Genomic DNA, 20,855 nt, shown 5'->3' on the forward strand with positions numbered 1-20,855 from the left:
AATACGCCAACTCGTCAGGGTTTTGCTTCAATTGATTCATTCAATTTCAAACTTCCGATAGAACAAGGATATGTTTCAATCGGTCGACGATTTATCTTCCCGCTTAGTTAATCTCGATAGAACTAGTTGAGTGTTTTTGTATTCCTTGTTCTTTGTTAAATTTTTACTTGTGTTCTATTGGACGAAATATCAGAGATGAAAACTGCACTTTATTCTAATAACTAGCACTCCCATCGTCACTTTCCTTGTTTATTCTGAGACGCTCGATACTCCTCGACGTTTGCTCGAAAAATGCTCGGATCGAAAGACGCTCGCTCGACTTTGGCTCGGTTGAAAAAACGCTCGGTTCGGTTCGGATCGGTTTGTAAACGAACCGAGCACGAGCAAAGGTCTGATCGGTTCGGTTCGACTCGTGAACAGCCCTAGTTTAATCTATATATTTATTAGTTTTAAAAAATCCAATATCTGGATTTTTGAAAAATCCAATATCTGGATTTTTGAAAAATCCAGCTGTGGATAATCTAATCCAGGTGTATAGGATCGAGTTTTATGGACCTCCGAAGTGGATAATATCCGATGCGGTTTTGACCATCGTTTTGCTTTATCCAGATCAGATAAAATCCAATTTGTGCACCTCTACAATAGCATGTGAACTAAACAAATGAAGGGTTGATTTTATTTGGTTACACTAGTCGATGATGCACAATACGTACATACAACACATAAGAACGAAACACCCAAATCTTAACAGAATTATAACATCCAATAATACATTATAGTTAGCAATGTTTACATTACAATTTGTAGAAGACAAATAAATTAGACCCTTATCATCCTGCCCATTTCTACCTCCAAAGACGATCAAAAATGTGATATCCGACGTGTTTTTCAATTTATGACAAACTCTGTACACAAACAACAAATCATGAGGAAAGAGCAACAAGTTGTTTCTTGAGATTGAGGATCTCACTTCCTCGTGACACCAACTCTTTCTTTAACTTCATCGTAGCTTCTTCAAATTGCTTATGCATGTACTCTTTCTCTTGTGCTTGTTCTTTGCATCTCACCCGAATGCTATCCAGCTTTGTCTGTGCCCCATGCAGCCTCATTCTCAATTTTGCTGATTGTCTGCTGTTTTTACCCTCCTGTTTAAAAAAAAAAACCAAAAACATAAATAAAAGATGTCGAATTTGAGTTATTTGATATATTAATACGAGTAAAATGCTATTTTCGTTCCTGAGGTTTGGGCAATTTTGCAACTTTTGTCCAAAGCTTTGTTTTTTCCGCATCTGGATCCAAAACGTTTAAAAAACTTGCAATTTTCATCGGGCTCGTTAACTCCAGCCATTTTTCTCTGTTAAGTCAGGGGTATTTTCGTCTTTTTTATTTAGTAAGGGTATTTTGAATACTTGTACATTATGCTAAATGCTTGTACATAAAGTGAAAAAGACTGAATTGCCCTTTAAGTTAACAAAAAAGACAAAAATACCACTAACTCAACGGAGAAAAATGGATGGAGTTAACGAGCCAGATGAAAATGGCAAGATTTCAAACCTTTTGAATCCAAAGGCGGAAAAACAAACCTTTGGACGAAAGACCCAAATCCGACCGAACCTCAGGGATGAAAATGGCATTTTACTCTATAAATAAATTTATTTGACCAAGAATAAAGAGCTTACAATATGAATCTTGGGTTCTAGAGTGGAAGTAGATAGTTTCATTTTTAGATCTTCAACTTCAGCTTTTAAATTTGAAAGCTGATAAAAAATAAACAAAATATTAACATACCGTTAAATAAAATCCCTGATAACAACAACGAAGCTTAAGTCTTTTACTGTTCTACCTTTTCGTTACATTTTTCCATGAGCAATTGTTGTTCGGCTTTATGATTCTGCAATTCTTGAATCTGAGTCAGCACTTCGTCTCGTTCTTTTGTAATTTCAAGAAGCTGATTTTGTAATTTCTATACATAGAAGATTATAGAATTAGTTTTTGCTTGATGGTCAACAGGGTATCAATATTGGGAAACTAAATTGAAACCTTGAAATCATCTATAGGCACTGAAGTTTGACCGAACTCCTTCACTTTGACTGCCAAGTCATCTCTTTCCTTACTAAGTGCATCCAGATCCATCATAAGTTTATCGACTTTTTCACACGCATTTCGATGATCCAAAGAAAGAGTTTCTAGCTTTGACTTCAAAGCCTGAAAGATTATCAGTATTTGCACGTAAAAAACACACACACACACACATATCAATAAACAAAACTCTGTGGATTTTATGTTAATTTATAGGAAACAACGTACTTTTCGTGAATTTCACATCTAAGCTTACATGCCCAACAAACCCATATATATTATAACACCGAATTTATCAAAGTCTTCGTGATCTTGTGTTAATGAGTGTAAAAAAGACCCAATCTCAGTTGGTTGATTCAAAACCTACTAAATCCACAAATAAAAATGAGTTTATTATATTGAGGAAAGTGAGAAAAAAATTAGATCTGCAGCTAGCAAGTGATTTTAAAAATTAAAAAAAAAATAACGTGTAAAGAAATCTCGTAAATATTATGAAAGTAATTTCATATTGAAGTTATAGGAAGGACTCATAAATAAAGTAAATTCATGTATTCTATTCAAATTTAGATTTAGAGTGAACTAGCAAAGTTACCCGCGCTACGCGGCGGGGTTTCTACCGGTATCACATCGGTTTGGGACGGTACCACTACTCGGTATAGCAATCGAAAAAAATATGCCAAAGAAGATGTCGACGTGTCAACGATCCAAATCGTAAAGAAAATTAATTTATATTGAATTGTATTATTGTGACACACTAAACCGTAGGAAAAGTTAACGTTTTCAAAAACACAATAAAGTTCTATAAAAATATAACTTCAACACTAAAACTTGTGGCAAGAAAGAAACACCAAAACTATTGGACAGTTGTAGCACCATCCAAACACAAATGAAAATGGTGAAGGTTTGATAAATATTCTTAAAGACACATGTAAGCTTACAAGCAAGAGTGCATACCCTATTGTACAACATGTTAAAACTCTTGTAATTCACTGTACAACCTCTTCAAATTTGTTAGTATATATAATTTGTGGAGGCAGTTTAAAGTCAATTAAACAAAACTACGTAGTTTTGATGTTAATTTATACAAAACAACATAGTTTGAGTGAGTTTCACATGTAAGCTTACATGCCTAACAACCTCATACTCACTTTCCCCATATATCTATGTATTGAAGGGTATGGTGACAAATTAGTGTAAAAGTAGAATATAGTTCAGAAAAGTATAAACTTACATCTTCGGTTAATCTTCTCTGATCATCAAGCAATTTGATATCATTCTTTAATTGCTCAACTTCAAGTGATTTTTCCGCACTGCACACCTTCTCCGCTTTCACTTTCTCCTCCGCAAAAGCCAGTTTTTCACTGATGACCTGACATTCTTCTCTGCAGACCTCTAATTCGTCCTTCGCCTTAAAGTAATGCAAAGATTATCAATTATTGGAAATTATGAGAATAAAATATTCCAATGAAAAAATGTAATATATAAATACAAAAAAAAACAGAAAAATAACTTGACCGATACGGCGATACCTTTGACATTGCATCTGTTAACAAAGCAATCTCAGTACTACACGATTTTGCTTTGTTTTCGATGGCTTCAACTGAAGCTTTTTCTGTCGTGGACCATATAGCCCTTTCCTCCTCGATCGCCAGAAGAGCATCGGTAAGTTGCTGCATGTCACCCGACGTGTTAACAAAAGTCAACCAATAATATTATAAACAAACTTACTAACTCAATACCATAGCCATTTCTTCCTTTTCCTCCAGCAACCTACTAATAGAGCTATCTGCATTCTCATTACGTTGTGCTACCTCTTCTAGTTCGGCCCTCTGAAACAATAAAAAAATAATCATTCTCGAAAACACAACTGACGCAAATACATTCAAAATACGACTGAAAGAGTAAAATACCAATTTCGTCCCTGAGGTTTGGCTAGTTTTGCGACTTTCGTCCAACCGCATCCGGATCCAAAGGGGTTTGAAATCTTGTCATTTTCATCATGCCTGTTGACTCCATTTTTCCTCGTTAAGTCATGAGTGTTTGTCTTTTTTGCTAACTTAAAGGACAATTTGGTCTTTTTCACTTTATGTAAAAAAAGAACGAATACGCCTGAAAAAGACCGAAGTGCCTTTAAGTTAACAAAAAAGACGAAAATACCCCTAACTTAACTTAACAGAGAAAAATGGATGGAGTCTACGAGCCGGATGAAAATGACAAGATTTCAAACCTTTTGGATCCAAATGCGGAAAAACAAACCTTTGGGCGAAAGTCGCAAAATTGGCCAAACCTCAAGGACGAAAATAGCAGTTTACTCCAAATGAAATCAGAACTTACAAGACTTGAAACCAGCTCCTCTAATTTTTGCAACTCTGAGTTGGAAAAGTTTAGTTTTTCAGTTAATTCTTCTACTTCAAAGATAAGTGTTTCAGATCTGAACACCGCCTGTTGTGTTTCGTCATTAGCAATTGCTAATTTTTCTTCTAGAGAACCGATAGTTGTCTCCATCTCAAATGCAAGAACTTCGAGTTTTCTGTACTCTTCCTGTGAAAAAAAAAACAATAGGGATTAATTATAAATTCAGCTTATATATTGATATGAAATCCAGATAGCTTACATGCTAGCAAGTCTTTTGATGTCAGACAGAGATCTTATTCATTGGTTTATTCCCTTTTCCTTTTCAATATTTTGTTCTATTACTATTTCATTTCAGGAAATTAGCATGAAAGGTAAACAAGGATCCCAAATTTGATAATAAACTAGGGGTGTTCATCAAATCGAATCACGAATTTTTTAATTACTCGAATCAAGTTTTTCAAATATTTTTTTGCTTGGATTCGAATCCAATTAAAAACTGGTCAATTCGAATTCGATAAAATCGAATAAATTGGTTTTAATTCAAATCATTTAAAATATGTAAATTCGTTATGGGCTATTTGGGCTTAGTAATGGGTGAATTTAGATTATTTATACTAAAGCCCAAATTTATATGTGCATATTGTACATAAATATAATATAATAAATAAATATGCATAATTTAAATTCAAATTTAGAAGTAAGTTCGTATTCGAATCTTATTCGATTTACTAGACTCGATTTCGAATCGAATTCGAATTTTAGATGATCAAATCGAATAGAGTCGACTTTCAAATTTTTGGAATTCGAATCAAATTTTGAACACCCCTAGATAATATGAAGATCATGAAATTCTCTCATTAAAAGGAAGGAAGATAAAATTTGGGATCTTTTATTTACCCTTGTTGCCAATTTTCCATTTCTCTTATAATAATATTTCACCTACTAGGCTACTAAAACTATGTTGTAAATAGCTCTTATGGACTTCTGGATGTTATAAAAGCGGCATCATCATATCTTAGTCCACTTAACAACCCTTATTTTTCGTGCATTATTACATACTCTTATGCAATTAGAAACCAACTTCAAATCACCTGATCAACACCAGATCCTTTGACTTTTCTTGAGTCAAAAATATTTGAGCTTCTATCCATAACTGAATCACGCCTTCTCCCAGCAATTGTCTCACGTTTGGTCATATCACGTTCAAGAATAGCCTTCTGACTGTGTAACCGTTTTATTTCTCTCTCTGCGGATGCTTTTTCACCCTATATATAAAATATTTAAATATACAATTAGACAAAACTTTTTGTTAATCATTGCATTATAAATAAATTACAAGAACGGTCCCTGTGGTTTACCAAAATTTTGGATTTGGTCCATAGCTTTCCAAAAGTACATGGATGGTCCATGTAGTTTGCACATTGTAACGCATTTAGTCTCCAGCTTTTTCTAAAAGTACATGAATGGTCCTTGTGGTTTGCACTTTGTAACGCATTTAGTCCCCATCTTAGACCTGCTGAAACCTTTAGATTTGTTGCCTGAGGGCTAAATGCGTGACAGAATGCATACCACAAGGATCATCGGTGTACTTTTGAAAAGCTATGGACCAAATCCAAAATTTTGGTAAACCAAAGGGACTATTCGTGTACTTTACTCTTGTATTAAATATCAAGTAATGAAGATTTTACCTCTAACTTTGTTTTCTCTTGAATTGTATTTCTTAACTTAGACTCTGTTTCTTTAAGTTTTGCTTTTGTTTTCTCGAGATCTTTTCTCAAACTTTCCTTCTCTTTAAACAAGATGGAAGATGAAAGGCGTGATATCTCATCTTGGAGTGTTACGATTTCAGAAATAAGTTCGTTTTTTTCTGTTTCATAACGTTCAGAAAGTTCCTGGATAACAAAAATAAATAAACTCAGTACGTGTTCACGTATGGGAGAGCATAGAGTTACGGTTGACCGTTGACATACTGTTAAATCCCTTGCTGAGTTTTCACTGTTCAAAAACGCTTCTTCAATCTTTTTCTGCAGGTCCTCAGATTGATTGTACATAAGAAGCTACAACCACAAAACATAAGAACTATGAAGATAAAAGAGCATGAATGTATGTAGAGGTGCTGAGATTGCAAAACGGTCAGGTTGGGCCGGTTGGATAAGGGATTAAAACGGGTAACTATTTTGTACGGTTTGAAACAGATTCAGTTGACTGAAACATTTTGTGTCCAAAATAAAGAATAAAATGCCATTTTCGTCTATGAGGTTTGGCCAGTTTTGTGACCTTCGTCCAAACGTTTGTTTTTTCGCAGGATCTAAAAGGTTTAAAATCTTGACATTTTCATTCGGCTCTTTTAACTCCATCTATTTTTCTTCATTAAGCCAAGGGTATTTTCGTCTTTTTTGTTACTTAAAGAGCAATTTGGCCTTTTTCACTTTATGTACAAGCGTTTAGCATAATGTACAAGTAGTCAAAAAAACGGAAATACCCCTTTAAGTTAACAAAAATAACGCAAATACCCCTTTAAGTTAACAAAAAAGACAAAAATACCCCTGACTCAACGGAGAAAAAATGGATGGAGTTAACGAGCTGGATGAAAATGGCAAGATTAAACCTTTTAGGTCCAGATGCAGGAGAACAAACCTTTGTACAAAAATCGCAAAACTGGCCAAACCTCAAGGACTAAAACGGCATTTCACTCAATAATAAAATATAGTTTGAGACTTTGGGAGACTTTCAACCCATTTGACCAATTCTCTTGTAAGCTATTTTGTAGTTGTTCACTTGTTTGAACTGTTAAAGACAAAGTAACCGAATAGACCCATTCATAAAGTAAATAAATCATACCTTTTCGCGTTCGAGGTCATCTACTTTGGATTTCAAGCCAGCATTAACTTTTCCATAGCCAGCAAGTAGTGTTTTTATTTGAATAAAGTCAATGGAAGAGAAAGACCTAACACCCTGCAAAAGTTAATAAACTGTAACAAATCATGATATTTACCAGGCTTATAATTTACTGATCATGAACTTGAAAAGACTCACAGCAATAAGTTCCGACAATTCACTACAAGTTTGCAAATGTTCATCCATCATCGACTGCACAAGAGTTTTTGAATGTTGAACTTCAGATTCTACTTCTTGGAGGTCTGCTGATAACTTCTCATCCTACATCACATTATGTGAGTTTCAGGTGATATGAGTAACAGTACAATTATACATACAATAAATATGCTATTTTGTCCCATCAATCAACTTTGGCATTAACCAACTTTAGCCCCTCAACTTTAATAATGACATGTTTAGCCCCTTAACTTTAATAATGACATGTTTAGCCCCTCAACTTTAGTAATGACATGTTTAGCTCCTTAACTAAAACAACTGTAGCCCCACATTTTTAAAATTAAACAACTTTAGCCCCTAAACTTTAATAAGACATGTTTAGCCCTACATTAAAAAACTTTAGCCCCTCAACTTTCATAATAAAAAACTTTAGTCCCTCAACTTTAGCTCATCAATTTTAATAATGACATGTTTAGCCCCTTAACCAACACAACTTTAGCCCCTCAACTTTAATAATGACAAGTTTAGCCCCTTAACTAAAACATCAAACTTTAACTCTCATGATTTGCTTATTTTATCTACGTTTCGAACCCGCTACGGAGCGCATGTGGTAACCCACTAGTTAAAATTAAGAATTTATCAGCTGATATTTCTCCCCTGCTTTTTATAGATTCCAATGGTGTTGAGGTTCCGTGTAACTTTTATATAACTTACTTTCACTCTTACCCTGCGGAGCGCATGTGGTAACCCGTAACACACTAGTTAAAATTAAGAATTATGTTTTTTCTAGTGTTTTCACTCTTCTAATCAATATAACTTGTTTAATAGTATAAAAAGAAAATCAAAGATTCATGAAGTCAAACCTCTTCTTGCTTATTGCTGGCATGCTTATTTTTCTCTGTTTCTAATACAATAGCAGACTCCAAATTCTGCAACCTTTCCATCTCCAACATTGAAATCTACATTACAGCATGAAAAAAAAAAGATTTTGTTACGATAAGAATTGAAATGAGAATCGAAAGAGATGGGAAACGAATTCAGTTCATTATCAAGATAACCAAAAACTAACTATTACACCGGTATGTAACGAACTCAGCTACAATTCGTTAGTAATTCCTATAAAACTCCCTAATACACATGTTACAAACTAGGACCTCAACATATTACAACTCAACAACATTTATTAAAATGTAACAGATTCGTTATATGTTGAAATTAAAACTCACCCCAAAAAAATATCAAAAAAATATCAAAAAAATAAACCACACCTTTTCCTGAAGTTGCTTGATAACAAGATTCTTCCCCTCCATTTCATTTGCTTTTTCATCAATATTTTTCTTTGTTTCTAATACAATAGCGGACTCCAAATTCTGCAACCTTTCCATCTCCAACATTGAAATCTACATTACAGCATGAATAAAAAAATTTTGTTACAGTAAGAATTGAAATGAGAATCGAAAGAGATGGGAAACAAATTCAGTTCATTATCGAGATAACCAACAACTAACTATTACACCGGTATGCAACGAACTCAGCTACAATTCGTTGGTAATTCCTATAAAACTCCCTAAATACACATGTTACAAACTAGGACCTCAACTTATTACAACTCAACAACATTTATTTAAATGTAACAGATTCGCTATATGTCGAAATTAAAAATCACCCCAAAAAAAATATCAAAAAATAAACCACACCTTTTCCTGAAGTTGCTTGATAACAAGATTCTTCACCTCCATTTCATTTGCTTTTTCATCAATATTTTTCTTTGTTTCTAATACAATAGCGGACTCCAAAGTCTGCAACCTTTCCATCTCCAACATTGAAATCTACATTACAGCATGAAAAAAAATATTTTGTTACAATAAGAATTGAAATGAGAATCGAAAGAGATGGGAAACGAATTCAGTTCATTATCGAGATAACCAACAACTAACTATCACACCGGTATGTAACGAACTCAGCTACAATTCGTTGGTAATTCCTATAAAACTCCCTAAATACACATGTTACAAACTAGGACCTCAACTTATTACAACTCAACAACATTTATTAAAATGTAACAGATTCGTTATATGTCGAAATTAAAACTCACCCCAAAAAAAAATATCAAAAGATAAACCACACCTTTTCCTGAAGTTGCTTGATAACAAGATTCTTCTCCTCCATTTCATTTGCTTTTTCATCAATATTTTTCTTTGTATCTAATACAATAGCGGACTCCAAATTCTGCAACCTTTCCATCTCCAACATTGAAATCTACATTATAACATGAAGAAAAGATTTGTATACATCAAAATTAAACTCACCCTAATAAAAATATATCAAAATAATAAACTAACTGAAGTTGCTTGATAACAAAACTTGCCTCTATTTCATTTGCTTTTTCATCAGTATTAGATGTGTTGTTAGCCTCCACAAGTCTTCTTGTTAAGTACGCAATTTCTATTTCACTCTTTGTTCTCTTTAACAATAAAATATCAACAATATGAGACAAACTGACAAACTTATACTATTTTTAGAAAAAGAAGCAGCAGAAATAACAAAGACAGAAAGACCTGAGTTTCAAACTGTATAAGCAAATTCTCGTATTCCTCTTGCATTTCTGTTAATTCAGCACTTTCCTGAAAAAGAAACAATTAGGTGCATTCCTCCATACAAGGCTGCAAACGAACTGAATGTTCAGCGAATAGTTCATGAACCCTTCAGTGGGAAATTTGTTTGTGCTCGTTTGTTTAATAAATGAACGGACACGAACAAGGAATCTTCGTTCTTTAGTTAAATGAACAAACATGAATTGAGGCCGTGTTCGTTCATTTATGTTCGTAAACGTTCTGTAACATGTTCGTTTGTGTTCGATAGTTCATTAGCGTTTTTAGTTTTTATATATTATTTACATATTTTAAATTCCGACAAATAAAATATTTAATAAGTATCAGTGTATTATGTTCATGAACATTTCTTTGAGTCGTTTGTTTCCATTTGTGTTCATGAACATTAGTTAGTGTTCATTTGTGTTTAATTTAACAAACGAACACGAACATGTTCAGTTCCTTAACGGACGAACACCAACATAAAATCTCGTTCGGTAGGTGCTCATGAACAGTTCGTGAACACATATATTGCCTTAACAAACGAACACGAACAAGGCTTTGTTTCTGTTCGTTTGGTTCATATGTTTAAAAAGGTAAGTATGATCCTACACAAAACGGTAAAACTAACCACAGGTAAGCTCTTTTTTCTGGCAGAGGCTTTTCGTCTGCTTGTAACGTGTATCAATGATCGTGGATTTGGAAGACTGAAGTTACAAGGTCCAACTTTATTACGATCACTCTCTTCACTCTCATGCTTGAGTGCATTTGAGGAGTTATCATTTACTAGTTCCTCAAATGGTAAAAGTGGTCCTCTCTCACGGTCGTTTTTAACGGGTTTTACTGCAGAAGCTTGTCCCCGGATAGTGGAAGGTAACTGATTTTACACCGGATAAGACTTAAAGGTAGAAATAACAACTAAAATATCGCGTTATATGAAATTATGAATATGATATTACCTTGTTTACCATCTTTTCTGGAAGTTTCCCTGGACACCAGGTTTCACGCCGCTTTTCCTTTTGAAAAGAAAATAGGAAACAAAATGTGTAATTATTAAGAATATAGGCAAATAAATGCAAAATTTGTGCACATCAAAAGAAACAATTTTAGCCAATGCACAGCATAAAGAAATTCATAGCCAAGAAAACAGAACGAGTTAATACGCTAATTATATGATTTTTAACAAAGTATCTAAGACAATCCTAAAGTGTTTACAACCTCTAGAAATTATTCTATCCCATAATGATTTATATATGATAGCTAATCAATTTTCACATGATAACACTACAACCTGCCTATGCAGTTAATGCAGTAAAATATCGGATATCAGTCAAGGACCGATATTTGAGATACAGGTTATCACGGTGGGATATCGGTAATATTAATAAAATGAAAAATTTATATATATATATATAGCAATGTAACACTAACAATTCAGTATATTCTCCTACCATTAACAAATTAACCTTTTGCAACTTGCAAAACACTAACAACTATAGCAAGTAAAAACTGATTAAGACTTAAAACACTAACATTTAACACTAATAATTAACAACTAAGACTTGAAATACTAATAGCAGCAATAAGAAAAAAGACAAATGGTAGAACTAAGCAGAAAGGTACTGATATCGGGAAAATCGGTGATATATCGGTCAATATCGCCCACAATATCGGTAATTCTGGCCAATATTTGACACCGACATACATTTTACATGGAGACTGATAACTGATATACCACCGACATTAACTGCATAGCAACCTGCATGGTTAAAATTTGTAAGCAATAAGTAAAACTAACATGCACTCAACTCCCATAAACGATTAATTTGATAGTTGATACTCGCCGTTTCTATAGTAAAATGTGAACCAAATAATAAAGTGCGATTGCGACATATTTCAAGTAGTAGATTAAGAAAAAGGGGATCTCTAAGTAAAAAACATAACTAGTCAAAAAAGGCGCATCAAAAGCATTAAAACTAAAAGATTTGTAACAGAAATGAAATTATTTTTAATCAAACCTTGCGATGATTGATAACTTCGTCTCTATTAGAGCTTAAAACCATAGAACTCAAGTTTTGAATCTTTTTCGCTTGCTCAAGCAACATCTTATCTCTTTCAGCTTGAGCTTTCTTTTCTTCTTCTAGCTCCAGAGCTATTCTCTCCCTCTCTAGTTCACTCTGCATAACAAAATTGTATTTAACAATGTATACAAACGGTTCATCATATGCAATCATTTAGCTAAGATCTGTTACGGTGTTACCTGTAACAATGTATTCCTCAAGTTGAGTATCTCCTCTCCTAAGTGATCTGAATGAGAACCCTAAAAGATAGTACAGAAAACTAAAAGAGATAATTATACCAAGAATGAATCACAATCATATGTTAATTAACATCTCTTCTAGGGCTGCAAACAAACCGAACGTTCAGCGAACAGTTTGTGAACCATTCGGAGGGAAGTTCGTTTATTTAATAAATGAACGAACATGAATAAAAATTGTGTTCATTTAATTAAACAAAACAACATGAACACACGTTTTGTTTGTTCATTTATGTTCGTGAGCATCCGCTTATGTTCGTTCATTTATGTCCGTCGTTTATATTTGTCCGTTTAAATTTTAATAAAATCATAAGTAGTTATATTTATATAAATGTAAACATAAAAGTGTAAAATGGGCTTTCTAACTACTTACACAAATATAACCAATTACAAGTTGGGTTTTCTAATAATATAAAATGGTTTTCAATGAAACGTATCGCATTTAGTCACTAGTTTATATAAAAAAAAACTACTTTATGTTCATCAATGTGTGTTCATGTTTGGTCAGTTATGTTCATTTTTGTTTGTTTATGTTTTTTCAATTATGTTTATTTGTGTTGTTTTATGTTTGTTAAATTATGTTCATTTAAGCTTGTTTGTTTATGTTCATGAACTGTTTGGTTTGGTTTAAACAAACGAACACGAACATGCCCATTTTCTTAATGAACAAACATGAACAAAAAATTGTGTCCGTGTGTTCATGTTCGGTTAAAGTTAAATGAACAAACACGAACATGCCTCTGTTCGTGTTCATTCGGTTCGTTTACAGGCCTATCTTCAAGCGTGAACAGCTAACCTGCAGCTTTGCTCGAAGCTCCTCAATTTCTTTCTTTTGGCGTTTTAGTAAAGCAGCATCTGTTAAAATCTTCCAAAATAACAAAATAAAAAAAGTATTGAGTTGATGGAAGAGTGAATTACAGAACAAAGATATATGATAGTATAATATTTGTTGTTAAATACAAACCTCGTTCACATGAACACAGTTAGTAACACGTAAAGCTCGGCTTGCAAACATAAGGCTGCTTTTAGTCTCATCAGCATGAATCTACCATCCAATGAAGAAAAAAAACCGCATAATGTTAGTGAGGTAAGTATAGAACAAAAGAACCGCATAATGCTTTAAAATACTTCATGCCAATATCTAAGTTCACCTGTGCTAGCGTAATGTTACATATTATGGCTGTGTTTGCATTCCCACCCAGTGCAGGCTGCAAGATGCGCGTAAGTTTGCTATCTCGATAAGGAACATGACCCCTGTATTCAACAGCGAAACAATTTACAAAAATGGGTCAACCATCAAAGGTTACAAGATTATAAATAAAGACATCGAGCATACCCTTGGCTCTCAGCACCTTCACTCAGCTTTTTAATTACGGTTCCAAGTGTCATTAAGCTTTTGTTGATGTGGGAACCCTCTTTTAACCGAACACCTTCTGCACCAGTTTTTGCAGCTCGTTCTGAACCAGCAAGGTCTACCAAGTTCTTAGATGACATACAGGATTAAAAATATCAGCAAAAGAGTGTTTATGTGTTATGCTGCTGATGTAGATTAAATTGAATGTTGCATAAAGCATACCAAAACGGATACACGAACAGCATCACAAGAATTCTCAGCGTATTCATCTTCAACTTTATCCCTGCTTTCGATAATCTATACAAGCCGAAACTTTATATCATGAACAAGCACAATTTCCAATTAGAAAAGTAAGAAGAAATAATAATAGTATATAAGAATCCATACCATTCGGAAAATGGTATGAGACCTACTGCTGTGTAAATTCATATTTGTCTCCCCAATATGACGATGGGCTACAAATTATAAGAAGAAATAACCAAGCAGAATATGAGATCTTTAAAATAAAATTAAAAAAAAAAACCATTTGATCAAAACAGAAGAATAAACACTTTTGACAAAAGTACCGAAGCTAATGTTATGAAAAATTGATTACACAACTAGAGATGAGAGAAAAATATGATTACTTAAAAGAAATGAAAGAAAGTATGAGATCACATAAAAGTGTGAACACTATAAAAAAATAGTTGGTTATGACCCGCGCTCAGCGACAGGATAGAAACATAGATAAATATAAGCAAATCGCGAAACCATGTCGCGGGCTCGCGGCAGTATATTCAAAAGTCACAGAAATGTTATCGGTTCAGCTAATTATGGTATCACCACTTGTTATAACCATAACCATAAAAACGAATACTTGTGGCGGGTTCAAAACGTAATTAAAATAACCTACTTACGATGCTACACACGAAAAAAATTAGAAAAAAACCTTACGTTGAGAAATAACTAAAAAGAAACAACAAAACATAAGTGAAAGGAAAATAACTTAAAATTCAATGCCTAAATAGTAAGTACAATAAAGCATAAGAAGAAAAAAATAAAATATTGAGGGTCTAAATAGTAACTATAATAAAGTGTAAGGGTATATAATAAATATTAAAAGCACTTAATAAAGATGAGGGATTAAACAAGCTATTATTAAAATTGAGGGGCCAAAGATAGTTGATGTTGACAAAATAGCCTTTTAATATATATCTATACTACCTTATTAAGAGAACTAGGATTTTACCCTTTTGGTAGTTTTACATTGTGTACACATTTTGAAACAACATGTACAAGAGAGCCAAGCTATTTTAGAGGGGGTAAACTTGCACATTAGTTTTGTCTTGATTCTCTCAAAACATTCACAATATCATAACTCCTATAATTTGGGTTATGTGAGATTTACTACTACATCAAAAGAGTAAAGTATTTCTTAATATAATTTATCTTATTATTACTTTCGTAAATGTCAATTTTTCCGTAAGTTTGATTTAACATCACACCTCAACGTTAGTTGTGACTTGTTAATATTTGATGCTTAGGGGGGTGTTTGGGATTCCTTCTCAAAAACAACTTATTAACTTATATAAGTCATAAGCTAGAATTTCTAACTTCTCAAAAACAACTTTTTCACACACAAAAACAACTTAAATAAGTTAAACCAAACACTATAAAAACAACTTATTAACTTTTATAAGTCAATAAGTTATAAGTTGCTCCAAAATAAGCTAACCCAAACACCCACTTATATTTAGTAACAGTAACATACAAAATACATAATTATTTTGAAATGTGATAAAGCAGTTGTTACATATATTATTGGACAAACATATTCATGTTTACGAATGATTTGTGAAAAAAAAAATTAGAAAAGAACTATTCATTACCTCATTTTATGGTAGTAAAGTTAAAGAGGATTATGTCAGTTTTTTTATGATATTTATTACATACTATCTTAAAAAAATGTTACTAAGTTGGTTTACTTGTTATACATATGAAAACAATATAACTTGATTCATCATTATTTTACTGGGGAATATCATGTTATCTTTTTTATTCGATATCACATAAATGACTAACAAGGTGGAGGAGCTAGATATTTTGATCTTGAGTTGGAAATTGTTACTGTGGAATTTTGTTTGCTGACCACCAAATTGAATATAGTTCTTGAGGGATATAAAGTATGATGAATGAATGAGAAGAAAATTATGCTTATAATCCACGGGGCCAAGTATGTCTTTTGTGGTGGTGGATGGATATAAATTACGTAAAACCCGTCACACAATGTGCGCCAAAAAAATAAAGTATCCGCCGCACCGCGCGGACATTCCCGCTAGTAAGAATAAGAATACCTTCTCCAAATTCCATAAATTTGAGCACCTGCTCTGGGCTAGAAACAATCTCTTCTTTTAAACCAGCAACGAATATGCCACGCTGAATGTACATAATTAGAGAAAACTATGAAAACATATGATGGTTAAAAATAAAAGAAAATGGGCATTTTTAAACTAGTACCTCAATGCTTTCATGGATTTGTAGTTTCCGGTGCTCTGGGGCCAACAAATCATTTATTTCCTCATTGTAGATCTCCATGTAGGACATCCTCAAAAGAAACTCCCGATCTATTTCCTTTAAAAACACAAAGGAAAAGTGTATACATCATTTCTTCTACTGGAAATTTATTTCCATATTAAAAAAGAATGTTCAGGTTTTAAATAGATAATAACAGAAAACTGAAAAGAGGTCAAGTTACCTGTTGTATCATGTCAAAGAGATCATGCACAGCTAAAGGAATGACTCCAGGTTCAACGCTAGACCCACGCATAGTGTGTGTTTTGCCACTGTTAGTTTGTCCGTACGCAAAAACAGTGCCTAACAAAAGCATTAGCGTTTAATATATAAACATTACAAAATATATAACCAAAAGTGCTTTTGTTCTAATATCAGTTTGGTAAAAGAAGATACGAATATCATGGCACTCAAAAGCTAACTTTTTATATTATGCCCCGTGATTATCAATAAAGAACAAATTAAAATAGGGTAGCGTGTGTGACTTGTAATTTCTTCGTGCAATTTCTAAACTGTAACATATTGTCTTCAGAATTATAACAATTTCATCTAGCGCAATCAGCAATATTTGCAACAGAGATATTTATATGCAGAAAGTATAAAGATAAAAAAAATAAAAAAAAAAGAATCTTGAATATGTTGCTTTTGTTTATAGAAATGTTTAAAAACAGCCAAATATTATCACGTCATTAATGCCTAAATTAGATCTTTTAGCTGGAAAATACAAACAAGAATCAACCAAGATTTATCAAAAGCAACTTTTACAAATAACAAGTTGGTTCTTTGTATTGGTACTTAAAATTCAAATAATATGATGCTGATGTTAAATTCAAAGTCACTATAATTTGAACGTGAAATTTATTCAAGTTCATCTCAAATACTAAATTATAGTCCCTTTATAAGAAAGGAGCAATTTGTTAACCTGAAATAATATTAGTCACAGAAACCAAGTTTCCAACATATGATAATTTTTTTTCCAAATGTAAAGCATGTCATTGACATCAAAAGGATCGGTGCTTATCATAACTGATTGTGTTGACACTAAAAGAATATACCGTATTAGAAACCGCATCGTAAGATTATTTATTATTTAAGACATACCGTTAAAACCACCAATGGCTGCTGAAACAATAGCTTTCGTTCTTGACTCGTAAACGTCCGCAGTTTTACAATCCTCCCTGAAAATCCGGTCTACAGTTCACCAATATAACAAGATAAGACAAAATGTTAGAAATCAAATTAGGTAGTCACTGGTCAATCATTTCCAAAAGTAAAGAGCTACATATTATTTTTAATGTCAAAAATCAGAACCATAACCTTCCAACTGGAAAATCGATCGCGGCTTTGCCTCAAACGTAATGCAAACATCATTCAATTTACTAAACGTGTTCATGTTCGGTGAAACCAGCATTCATATCAAACAACTTGAAAAAAATACATGTTCTCAGTTTGACATAGCCACATAGGGCTGTAAACAAACATCAATTACAACATCTGAGCATCTGACTATTGTTCCAAAACCAATTCAGATCGTAAGGCGTTTTCCCTTCGCCTCACGAGGCCTAAGCCTCGAGGCGAACCGAGGCGTAAGCCCGAGGCGGAATTAAAAAATAAATATAAAATTATTTATCTTTTAAAAAATAAAATACTAAATGTAAAACATATAACTTTCCTAATGTAAATAAACTTGTGAGAATTGTTTTGGGTTAACTATGATAAAAGTTTAATGTTTAAGGGTCCTAATGTAAGTTTTTGTAAATCGAATGAATAAAAGAGCCGTCCTTTTTTCAGTAACCCTAAAAGAGTTACACCTCCATCATCTTCTCCATTCCTGAAACCCTAATTTTTCTTCGTCACTCATCGCTACAAGCCAGGTACGTCTCCATCTTTAATCTACCTTTGTATTTCGTTTCGTCAAGCCTCTTTCAGAATCAACCCTGTTTTCTTCGGTAACCCTATAAAACCCTAATTTCTCTCGCCTAAAATAACATGTACACCTCTTAATTTCCGTTCCGCCTCGACAAGAAACGTCCGCCTCATACCTTTGAGGCGTACGTATAAAAACAAGCAGTGAGGCGCCGCCTCTGATTCGATTTATTGACGTTTCGCCTTGAGGTGCGCCTCAAAACGGACGCCTCTAGAGCGTTTTTTTAAACCATGGATAATTCTAAACACATACACGTTTCTAGGGCTCAGAAAGGTCCTCAGAAGCTCCTATTTGTGCTCAAAGTTGAACTCGATTGAATCTAAAATTTTGACACAATTGACAACAGTTATATTTATCAGTTGTTTAGAAAGTACGGACTAGTTATTAAGTTCACAGCTGTCCATTGATTCCAAACATTTTTAGGAAAATTGCTAACGAATCTAAACCTTATAATATTGTCAGTTAGAAACTACATCAAAAATTGACTATAAAACCTAATTAAATGAATCTAACCACAACTATACACCTCCAGCATCTAGAGATCAAAAAAATCCTCATAAGCTCCTATTTATACTCAAATTCGAACTTGACAGAACCTCGAATTTAACATCCATTAACAACAGTCATAATTATCACACTTGTTCAAAAAGTAGACAAACTAGTTATTAGGTTTAACATTTGTTCATCAATTCCAAACATATTTCAAGAAAATCGATAACAAATATACTAGTCAAACATAAGTTTTTTTAAAAGTGTCTAAGTCGTGTTATGAATTTACATCAAGATAGTTGGTAAACGGGCAACAACCTGCGCCGCTACCCCTTTTTGAATAGCAAAACTAAGTCTTTTAAAAACTACGTCCATAGATCTCGGGGTCAAAACATCACTATGCATGACCCTTTGAACTCGACTAAGTAGGTCCACAGCCTCTGGCGCCAGAAAACCAAAAGTATCAAAAGCAAATGGATAAACATATGTTGGTTCAAGACACACTTTCTCATGTTTGGTCACTTTACCCGAAGCAGCCTGTAAAGCAGCCTGACCCACCGTGAAAGCACTACCCTCTAAGCCCATAAGCGGGGAAAACCCTGTTAGATCCACACAGGCATGTTTTCCTCCTACCCATCCAAAGACCAGAATGTCGGTTGGTCGAAGGGTAGATCTCCCTTCCAATGGGTCTGTTAAGAAATTAACGGGTGCCTCTTTCCTAGCAGAAATACCAGCGCGCCTGAAAATGTCAAAAAGGACATCCCTAACCAAATCACGTCGGTATTTGAACCCCGGGAGCTCTCTACAATGAACTGCATGCTCCCCAAAAGAATCCAAACACGCCTTATGACAAACAAGGCATACCTCATCAACTAGAAATAAAGGAATCATGAGGCGATACTTAAAGATAGTACGGTATTCCACCGGCGACATATGCTGACCTAACCCATCTATAGGTATAGCAAGAAGAAAATACTGTGCATGTGGTGCCCGTAGACACTCAAAAACGGCTTTTTGTCTAACGGTCAAGTCAAACTGTACTTCGATTTCGTGGACAACTTTACTAAAAAGAGCATTCGCCAATGCATGTTGGGCTTTAGAGGGGGGGGGGGGGGGGGCGGTGTCCTTATTAGTGAAACCGCTGAAGTCAAAACTTGGAATCGTATCACGAAGACAAGCCAAAGCACAAACATAATCAGTTGGAAACTACATAATAAATATACAAACTGAATGATGTCAGTTGGAAACTACATCAAAATTCGACAATTCATCCAAAATCTAGGGCTCTAAAAAGTCCTTATAAGCTCATATTTGTACTCGAATTCGAACTCGATCATACCTCATATTTATCATCCATAAACAATAGTCGTACTTTTCAATTATTAGGTTAAAACATTTAGAGAAAAAAACTGATAATGAATCTAAACTTCACAATAACTATTCGAATCAAATGATATCAGTTAAACAAACTACAATCAAACCTAAACCTAAACCATACACCTAAAGGGTCTGTTTGGCAACTTCTAAGCGTTCATCGAATACATACGTTTTGACGCTATTAGAGAAATCGAGAAGAAAAGAGATGAAACAGTACCGAATTCGAACTTGGTTGAAGGATTAGCGAAGACGATTGAGTTGCCGGAGATTCTCCAGGGGCTGGTTTTGGCATCTTCCGGTGACAGAGGCCGTGCTCTCACTGCGACGTTGATTCTCTCCATTGGTGAACAGATTTGAGAGGATTTGGTTGAAGTTTTGTTAGGGTTTTGGAAGATGAATGTGTTGTTTCCCGCCTTGTGTGGTGTTTGGTGAAAATTGTGAGACGTTTTTGGCGATTTGAAATGGTGGAGTTTGACTATGGTTGAGAGTCAAAATTGATGTTAAAAACTTTACAAAAATTGATTTTAAAAACTTTACTAATCATGTTTTAAAAACCGGTAAATACCGGCCGGTTATACTAGTATTACCGTTTCCAGGTGTAAATCCGGTACGAAACATTGCGGTAAATAAGTGAAACGGCATAAGGTTTGTACCTGCGGTAAAATCCGGTATACCGGTTTGAAACGTAATACCGGTACCGGACCAAGGTTATTCTAGTTTGGGTTGTTACTTATTTTTATTATATATGTCACTTATCTTGCG

The 20,855-nt window shown here is 33.9% G+C and overlaps 1 protein-coding gene across 1 annotated transcript; it reads right to left on the reverse strand.

The window, feature by feature from the left end:
* Positions 1-750: 750 nt before the first annotated feature.
* LOC110899424 (kinesin-like protein KIN-7O) lies at positions 751-20,551 on the reverse strand. The gene is made up of 34 exons (XM_022146310.2): positions 20,311-20,551; positions 17,402-17,491; positions 16,485-16,603; positions 16,247-16,360; positions 16,084-16,165; positions 14,138-14,205; positions 13,973-14,047; positions 13,733-13,878; positions 13,548-13,650; positions 13,361-13,441; positions 13,193-13,261; positions 12,340-12,399; positions 12,098-12,256; positions 11,039-11,095; positions 10,711-10,956; positions 10,047-10,112; positions 9,857-9,952; positions 9,616-9,747; positions 9,186-9,317; positions 8,757-8,888; positions 8,352-8,447; positions 7,471-7,593; positions 7,276-7,389; positions 6,405-6,491; positions 6,123-6,326; positions 5,526-5,699; positions 4,414-4,620; positions 3,819-3,908; positions 3,609-3,749; positions 3,311-3,487; positions 2,041-2,205; positions 1,844-1,963; positions 1,680-1,757; positions 751-1,145 (listed from the first exon to the last, which is right to left on the reverse strand). Exons 1-34 carry the CDS (start codon positions 20,432-20,434, stop codon positions 924-926), a joined length of 4,149 nt encoding a protein of 1,382 aa, XP_022002002.1. The 5' UTR covers positions 20,435-20,551; the 3' UTR covers positions 751-923.
* Between the last annotated feature and the right edge of the window lie 304 nt (positions 20,552-20,855).

This window comes from Helianthus annuus, chromosome 13 (assembly GCF_002127325.2).
Source record: "Helianthus annuus cultivar XRQ/B chromosome 13, HanXRQr2.0-SUNRISE, whole genome shotgun sequence".
In the NCBI taxonomy this organism is placed as follows: Eukaryota; Viridiplantae; Streptophyta; class Magnoliopsida; order Asterales; family Asteraceae; genus Helianthus; species Helianthus annuus.